Consider the following 9755-nt stretch of genomic DNA (forward strand, 5'->3'; position numbering starts at 1 on the left):
GAAGAAAAAAAGGCACATTCCATAAAGAAGATCAATATAACAGTGAAGGGGAGAAAATATTTGCAAGTGAAACAACTAACAAAGGATTAATCTCCAAAACATACAAACAGCTCATGAAGCTCAATATCAGAAAAAAACAACCCAATCCAAAAATGGATGAAAGACCTAGATAGACGTTTCTCCAAAGAATACAGAGTGCCAACAAACACATGAAAGAATGCTCAACATCACTAATCATTAGAGAAATGCAAATCAGAACTACGGTGAGGTATCACCTCACACTGATCAGAATGGCCATCATCAAAAAAATGTACAAAAATGCTGGAGAGGGTGTGGAGAAAAGGGAACCCTCTTGACACAGCCACTATGGAGAACAGTATGGAGGTTCCTTAAAAAACTAAAAATAGAACTACCATATGACTCAGCAATCCCACTGCTGGGCATTTACCCAGAGAAAACCGTAATTCAAAAAGACGCATGTACCGCAATGTTCATTGCAGCACTATTTACAATAGCCAGGACATGGAAGCAACCTAAGTGTCTATCAACAGAGGAATGGAAAAAGAAATTGTGGTACATATATACAATGGAATATTACTCAGCCACAAAAAGGAATGAAATTGGGTCATTTGTAGAGACATGGATGGACCTAGAGATTGTCATACAAAGTGAAGTTAAGTCAGAAAGAGAAAAACAAATACTGTATGTTAACAGACATATGTGGAATCTAGAAAAATGGTGTCAATGATCTTATGGGCAAAACAGAAATAGAGACACGGACATAGAGAACAAACATATGGACACCAAACAGGGAAGGGGGTGGGATGAATTGGAGATTGGGATTGACATACATACACCACTGATACTATGTATAAAATACATAACTAATGAGAACCTATTGTATAGCTCAGGGAACTCTACTCAGTGCTCTGTGGTGACCTAAATGGGAAGGAAATCCAGAAAAGAGGGGATACATGTATACATATAGCTGATTCACTTTGCTGTACAGTAGAAACTAACACAACATTGTAAAGCAACTATACTCCAATAAAAATAAATTAAAAAAATATAACAGTGAAGGATGAATTCTAATCAAAGCATTGCATCAAGAAGACAATGCAATGACATTTTTTAAGGGCTGAAAGAAAAACATCTTCTCAACCTAGAATTCTATATCCAGTTAAACCAGGGGTCCCCAGTGCCCGGGGCCACAGACCAGTACAGGTCCGTGGCCTGTTAGAAACCGGGCCACACAGCAGGAGGTCAGCAGCGGGTGAGCGAGTGAAGCTTCATCTGTATTTACAGCCACTCCCCATTGCTCCCATTACCACCCGAGCTCCACCTTCTGTCAGATCAACAGTGGCATTAGATGCTCACAGGAGCGCGAACCCTACCGTGAGCCGCACACGTGAGGGATCCAGGCTGCGTGCTCCTTATGAGAATCTAATGCCTGATGACCTGCGGTGGAGCTGAGGCGGTGATGCTAGCGCTGGGGAGCGGCTGCAGATACAGGTCATCATTAGCAGAGAGGTCTGACTGCACGGAGTCCATCATAAGTCAATTGCTTGCAGGCTCGTAACAAAACCCTATCGGTGAGTGGCAAGTGGAGAGAAGCTCCCGCTGATTCCGCATTACGGAGACTTGTACAATTATCTCATTATATATCACAATGTAATAATAACAGAAATAAAGTGCTCAATAAATGTGATGCGCTCGAATCATCCCGAAACCTTCCCCCACCCCCCTGCGGTCCGCGGAAAAACTGTCTTCCACGAAACCGGTCCCTGGTGCCGAAAAGGTTGGGGACTGCTTAAACTATTCTTAAATAATGAAGAGAAAATAAAGGTATTGCTTGATTCATGGTCAAAGAAGAAATCACAAGGAAAATACGAGCTTATTTCAAAATGAACGATAACGAACACCCCTCATCTAGAAATTTGTGGATAGTTAAAAGACTAGTTAGAAGGAAATTTATCACATTAAAAGCTTTCTTAGAAAAGAATAAATCTTAAAATCAGTGACTTATCCTACCACCTTAAAAAGCTAGAAAATGAAGAGAAATTTAAACTCGAATGAATAAAGAGTGTGGCAATCAAGTAGCAAATAGAGAAATAAAAGAAATCAATAAAGCCAAAAGCCGGTTCTTGGAAAAATTTAATAAAATTGATAATCCCTTGATCAAGAAATAAAAGGTACATAATACAAATTACCAATATCAAGAACTGCACAGGGGACATCACTAGACATTAAAATGGTAAGAAAATAATCAATTAGCCAATTAGCAAAATGGGCAAATTCCTTATAAAACCAAACATACCAAAATTGACCCTGGAAGAAAAAGAACATCTGAATGGCCTTCTATTTGTTAAAGAAAGTGAATCTGAAATAAAAATCCTTCCCAGAAAAGCTCCATGCCCAGAAGACTTCACTGGTGAATTCTACTGAACATTTAAGTAAGAAATGAAAGAATTATATCAACCATACATCATATATTTCAGAAAATAGAAGAGGAGGAATATATATTTACTGGCTTGTTTCCTGAGGGCAGCATAACCCTGATATAAAGACCTGAGAAAGGCATTACAAAAAAGGGAATTGTAGACCAATATGCCTCATGAACACAGGAACATATATCATTGACAAAATATTAACAAAACAAAGACAGCAATATATGAAAATAACAACATGCCACGACTAAATGTGAGTCATCCTAGGAATGCAAGGTTGGTATAATATTAAAAAATCACTCAATATAAATTGTCACATTCACAGATTAAGATAGAAAAACAAACATGATAATCTCAGTCAATGGACAGAAATTATTTGACAAAATTTAATACCCATTCATGTTAAAACATCCCAGAAAACTATATGTAGAAAAGAGCTTCCACAATCTGACAGAAGATGGCTATGAAAAACTTCCAGGTAATAATCATACTGCCTGAGATATTGACCACGTTCCTTACAAAGTTGAGAACAAGGCAATGATGTCTGCTTTCAGTACATTTTCCCACATTTTACTGGACATTTTAAGCCAGTGCAATAAGATAAGTACAAGATAAAGTTTATGTAGGGAGAAACAGAATTGCCTTTATGTGACCTTTACATAATTGCATAGATAAAAACTATTAAGAGAAACTAAAAAACTCTACATGAACTAATAAATGAACCTAAAAAGATTACACAGTATAAGGTAGGTATGCCAAAACCAATTTTATTTTTATGTACTAGTAAAAAAAATGGAAAGGGGATTTAAAATACTTACAATGATATAATAAATTAATGTACTTAGAAGAAATCCATGTAAATCTATAAGACATGCCTGAGAGAAATTAAAGAAGATATAATAAATGGAGAGATAAACCATGCTCACAGATTGGAAGAGTCCATACTGCTAAGATATCTATTTTCCCCAAATTGATCTGTAGATTCACCATAACCCAATCATGATCCCAATCAAAAATCCCAGATTTTTTTTGATAAATTGACAAATGATTCTAAAATTAGTATCTAAATGCAAAGAAACTAGAATAGCCAAAACAATTTGGAAAAGAGGAAAAATGTTGGATACCTTACCTAATTTCAATAATTAATAGAAAGCTTCAGTAATCAATGCAGTGTGGTATGATAAAAAAACAGATCAATGCACAAAAATAGAGTCACACATAAATTGTCAATTGATTCTCTGACAGAGGTGCCAAATTAATCCCTATGGTGAAAGGACAGTCTTTTCACTAACGCTGCTGGGACAACTGGATAACTATAATGGGAAGACAATGAACCTCTATCCATACTTCCCAACAAACATGGGTCTATGAATCATAGACCTAAATGTAAAAATAAAACTACTAGCTTTGAGAAGAAAACATAGATGAATCTTTTGTAATCTTGGATTAGGCAAAAATTTCTTAGAGAGGACACAGAAAACACTAACCATTAAAAAAATGATAAATTGGATTCCAAAACTTAAAAACTTCAGTTCAGCAAAATACACCACTAAGAACATGCATAGAAAAACCCCAGACTAGGAGAATAAATAATAACCAGTTGCACTTTTACATAATAATGCATATGGGAAGTACAATGAAAATAATATTCCATTTATAGCATAACACATAAAATATCTGAATTCCAGGCATAAACTACTAATGATGAAATAAAAGGAAAAAATAACTGGAAAGTTATACTTATGCTTGATTGTATAGACCATAATAAAGATGACAACACTTCCTAATTTAGCAAAGATATTTTAATGTAAGACTAATTAATTTTTCTCAGGATATTTTAAATAACATTTTAAAATGGGATCTCCACACCAAGGAAACATCCCTTTGTCTTTAGTTTATTGACTATTCTTAATAGCACATTTTTATCAGGTTGGATTGGGGCAATCAGGAATTCTATAATTGGTCTTTGATTGGTTAGTGGCTAGTCAAACTTTCAAAAAAACGTTAAGAATACCGGAATAAAAATTAGGCCATGAGCAACTCCAAATACCATAACAAGAAACATAATCTTAAAAAATGTCCTGAAGATGTATGCTTTAGCTGCAGATAAGACACACACTCCTATTATTGTTGAAATTGCACTTTGCAACACAGGGTAGCCTAGCAGATACAATGCCTCGATGGTTTTTTGGTTTACTGAGGGCTTTGAACTGGAAACAAATGCATAGGAAATGTGCGCAGAAAAATCAAAAGAAAACCCCTATACAAATGACAAGATTACTCATGGATATGGAATCAAGATTGATGTTCCAGAATGCCATGAAACCCGTTACTCCTAAAATCACAGAAGCGATAGCAAAAGTTACCCACAAAGAACACAGCGGGTGAGGGATTAACAGTAAGGAAACAATGAACATAGCTGTTGAGGCAACAATTACATTTCGAACAGTGTTTTCTAATATTGCAGAATACTGATCAAAATATATGAACGCCTGGTTATACACCATTAGGGGAATTTCACACTTTTCAGCCATGTCTCGGAACTGGAGTAACATCAGCTTCTTATTGGTTGAAGAAGAAACACCCATGGTCTGAATGAAGGCCCGGGAACAGATGATTTCCTGTGATGATGTAATGTTAATATCATACATAAAAAGTGGAGAATCTATTACAAAATTGGGAATATTTTTTAGAAAAGTTATCTTATCATTTACATCGTGATGGTGGTTTTCCATATATTTCACATATTCTCGTAATCAAAACTCTGTAAGATTTTTATCTACATAGTCACTGTTTTCAAAATCTACAAGACATTTTTCCAATTTTTGCCTAGCATCTCCTTCCCAACAGTCAAGAGCTTCAGTAACAATAACCATAACCCTGGGACCATAAGTTGAAAAATGTTCTTCTACATTAAAATATGGTGTGATGTAGGAGTCATCACTTGCCAAATTTCGGAGGTCTAAACCTTTCTGCACTTGGAAACACCCATATATACTACTTATGATGTACAAAATGTATATAAGCACTACAAAAACTTGGACTCAGTGCTTGTGAGAAAAGGACCAAAATAGTCTCTAAAGAACAAATTCATCGGGTGGATATCAGCTTTATGTTTGTCTCGGAGAGAATTACATGGGAGGCGGCAGGGCTTTTTTAATGAGGAACATTTTTGGTCAGGATTTTCTGGTTTCTTCAACCAGCGTAGACAAACTACTTCTCTTTTACCATCCAGGGCCATAAATGCTCCAAAACAGGTGATGTTATAAAAATAACAAAAGAGAAGGGTTGTTCCTGTATAGATGCAGAAGTATTGTACAGACCTGAAAGAGGTCATAATTCTTGTATAGAAGGCCAGGATGTTGGTGATTGTAATGGACACTGCTACTTCTGAATAGACATTGGACATCCGTTCTTTTATGCTATCCATGAGGTTGGTCTTCTGCCAGGCAGAAATCATGATAAACATGTCATCGACCCCAACACCTGTTAAAGAAAGAAACAGAATCTTCATACATATGAACATCCATTAAACATTAAACAGATCAGTTCACACCATTTCTTTGTCCATCTCTTAAGGTCTTATTTATCTTCCTCAATCTGTGTTTTGATACTTCTTTCTGTGATGCTTTCTCTGGTTGCCTCTGAATCACAACAGAACTTATCGCTCCTTGCTCTGTAGTAGCTCTGTGCTTTGCACGTACTCCTATTTGCACAGAGCACAGTATACTCTACTCCTAGTCATCATTTAGGGTGTTTCAATGATGAGTCAGGAAACCTGGCTGCTGGGTGTTAGGTGAAGTGGGATTAGCAATGTATCCTTGACTCCATTAGAATACTTGAGAGACCATTTTCTCCCATAAACCATTTTATTCTAGTGCACTAATGTTGAGCCAACATACTGTTGCTTAAAATATGAGCTGGATTTATCTGTTCTACAGTTAGCATCTAGCTGTCAATGTGCTGATTGTAGAGGCACCCCACAGTTTATAGACACACACACACACACACACACACACACACACACACACACACACACACACATTTATGTTTGTCTCCGAGACAAACATAAATGCAGTTTTCCTGCTAGTCTGTTTTTGATACCCAGAAGGCTATCATTCAAACTTCACTTGCCCAGGTTAAGGCATTATCACAATAAAATGCAGGCTCTCTTGAGATCAGAAATATGCACCAAAGTAAATATTAAGAATCCTTTACATATTAAATGCCTACTAGGGTAATCAGTCTTTTCCACAATGACGTTTCCTGATTGGTTTGGAATAAAGAGGACAGGAGAACATCTGAGGACTTTGAAACCATCAATGAAGGCTAGGAGAGGAGGACCACAGAGAAGAAATGGGATTACAAAGGACAGCATGAGCACGTTGCAGACAGATTTCGTCTGCCTCAAGCTTGCTACTGCTTTCATTCATGCACACCTCTGTCTCTGTGTACATTGATACAGAATCAGTACTTGGAACTAACATGCGGTACGAGGCCTACACTGACACAGGTTTACGTAGTGTGTCATAAACTGCATCCCGACACTCCCCCTGCAGCCAGCTTTGTGGATTTCAGTTGTATTCAGCTGAACAAAAGGGAAGAATCAGAGGTACTAAGGACGACGGATAAACTCATTGATATTTATTAGGTATTTAAAAACCAGTTTTTTCTTTATAGAACCTTGTTCGAAAATTGTCCTCGTATATTTCTTGAGTTACTGAAATCACAACCCCCACACACACACACTCATACACACACACAGCCCTACACTCATACTTCTATGTATACACAGACAGTACGAAGATGCTTTATATTAAATCGGTTGCATAGATTTTAACTATAGTTATTTATGACTGTGGGAACACTGAGAGCTTTCTTATATTTTCAGTGTGAGTGTGTACTAGGAAGGTTTCCTCCACTGTCTCCCCTAAGAAATCAAATATTATTTCTTCCAAGTTGCTTACTTTCCAAAATACGAACATACTTATCTTCTCATGCTTATTGTAAAATAAATCCTGAAAGTACAGGAAAAGGCAAAGAAAAAATTTAAACAACTGTAATTCCACCCTTCGGGGATAATCCTTGCTAATATTTTAAGTATAGCCATCCAGAATTTGCTCTATACAAATATACACATATATTTGTATATCTATTTTAAACATCTTGTTTCATAGCCAGCATTTTTCATTTAACACTTTATATCTACCTCTTTTTAAAGAGTGAATAGGATTCCAAAACTTTAATACGCTATGTTTGAGTGGATCGATCCCATGTCGATATGGGATTAGGTTGTTCTTGTTTTTCCTATTCTAAATCACACTGAAATGAAATACACGTTCTACTTTGTGAGCACTTGTCCAATAATTAGGACAAACTCCTAGAAGTGGAGTTGGCAGGTCAAAGGTATTCCCTTTTAAATTTTTAATTCTTTTGATCTGTTGCAAAGTTGTATATTAAAAGTGCACCAATTTACGAACTTCCCCAGCAGAACATGAGTGTTCATTTGCATACAACATTCCCCAAGCCTTTAATCCTGCTAATATTCATTAATAAGAAAAGAAAACAAAGGTGTCTCACTTTTGTTTTAACTTGCACCCCTTGATTTACTGAAAGGTCAAATATTTTTTCTTATATTTTCAGTAACTAGTATTTTGGATTTTGTGTGTTTGGGTGTGTGTGTGTGTGTGTGTGTGTGTGTGTGTGTGTGTGTGTGTGAACTGCCTGTTCATGTCCCTGGTCTGTGTTTTTCCATTTGGGGTACTAGATTTTTCTAACTCTAAAGACTCAGAATTCCATCTGATTTTCTTCTTTCCTGATACCCCATTTTGGATCTGTAGAGCCACCTAAATATAATTATTCTGCTTAATCTAACACAATCCCCTTCCATTATCCACCCCACACCCCCACATACACAATGTGCAGCCTCACATTTTGTTTTACTCACCTAGAATAAGAAATGGTGAATTTGCAACTATGATCACAAATGGCACCCCAATGTACAACATCAGGCCAAAGCCACTCACCACTGCCAAGGCAGCAGAAATCACTCCAAAGGCTGCAACCCACATTTTGTTTCGTATACAGTCACACCTGTAAATTTGGAGGGAAAAATCATGGAACTTGTAGTGGTAGCTTCCATACTGAAATTCCAGCAATTCATAACGTTCTTGAATTGGACACCTATACAGAGCCATCTTGGGCAATAATTCTCATACCTGTCTGCTGGAGAACTTTAATTTCCAGGCACTAGCCCAGACCAACTGAAAAAAAAAAGGGAGTTTGGAGACAGAAAACTTGGGAATCTGTACTATTACCAAACTATACTGGTTGATTCTTACACATCTAGCCAAGCACAAATCCACTGACTGGCATTTCAGGACCACAAAGATATACTAAAACACTGCAGATGGTTAATTCCACTCTGATCTTCAAAGGAGTGTGAATGGAATGCAACAGCAAATGGAAGTACCTATATCCAGTTGTCTTCTCACCCACCTGTGACTCCAGTTAGCCCTAAATAGCTCCTGTATTTCAAACCTGGTTCAACATGTATCTGGCTAACAAAAAGTATGAAAGCCTCCTTCTAGAAGCAAAAAGAACTACAGCCTGTGGAACAAAAACCACATTCACAGAAAGATAGACAAGATGAAAAGGCAGAGGGCTATGTACCAGATGAAGGAACAAGATAAAACCCCAGAAAAACAACTAAATGAAGTGGAGGTAGGCAACCTTCCAGAAAAAGAATTCAGAATAATGATAGTGAAGATGATCCAGGAACTCGGAAAAACAATGGAGGCAAAGATCGAGAAGATACAAGAAATGTTTAACAAAGACCTAGAAGAATTAAAGAACAAACAAACAGAGATGAACAATACAATAACTGAAATGAAAACTACACCAGAAGGAATCAATAGCAGAATAACTGAGGCAGAAGAACGGATAAGTGACCTGGAAGACAGAATGGTGGAATTCACTGCCACAGAACAGAATAAAGAAAAAAGAATGAAAAGAAATGAAGACATCCTAAGAGACCTCTGGGAAAACATTAAACGCAACAACATTCGCACTATAGGGGTCCCAGAAGGAGAAGAGAGAGAGAAACGACTCAAGAAAATATTTGAAGGGATTATATTCGAAAACTTCCCTAACATGGGAAATGAAATACCACCCAAGTCCAGGAAGTGCAGCAAGTCCCATACAGGATAAACCCAAGGAGAAACACTGTGAGACACATAGTAATCAAATTGGCAAAAATTAAAGACAAAGAAAAATTATTGAAAGCAGCAAGGGAAAAATGACAAATAA

The 9755-nt window shown here is 36.9% G+C and overlaps 1 protein-coding gene across 1 annotated transcript in view; it reads right to left on the reverse strand.

Annotated features, from left to right (window-relative positions):
• Positions 1-2193: 2193 nt before the first annotated feature.
• Positions 2194-9755, reverse strand: part of PTCHD3 (patched domain containing 3) — a 21049-nt gene continuing 13487 nt past the window's right edge. Inside the window, exons 3-5 of the mRNA XM_024760068.1 lie at positions 8395-8540; positions 5771-5933; positions 2194-5068 (exon numbers count right to left, since the gene is read on the reverse strand). Coding sequence (XP_024615836.1) covers positions 5002-5068; positions 5771-5933; positions 8395-8540 — 376 coding nt within the window. The 3' untranslated portion in view covers positions 2194-5001. The remainder of the gene's footprint in view (positions 5069-5770; positions 5934-8394; positions 8541-9755) is intronic.

This window comes from Neophocaena asiaeorientalis, unplaced genomic scaffold, assembly GCF_003031525.2.
Source record: "Neophocaena asiaeorientalis asiaeorientalis breed wild unplaced genomic scaffold, Neophocaena_asiaeorientalis_V1.1 scaffold793, whole genome shotgun sequence".
Taxonomy (NCBI): domain Eukaryota; kingdom Metazoa; phylum Chordata; class Mammalia; order Artiodactyla; family Phocoenidae; genus Neophocaena; species Neophocaena asiaeorientalis.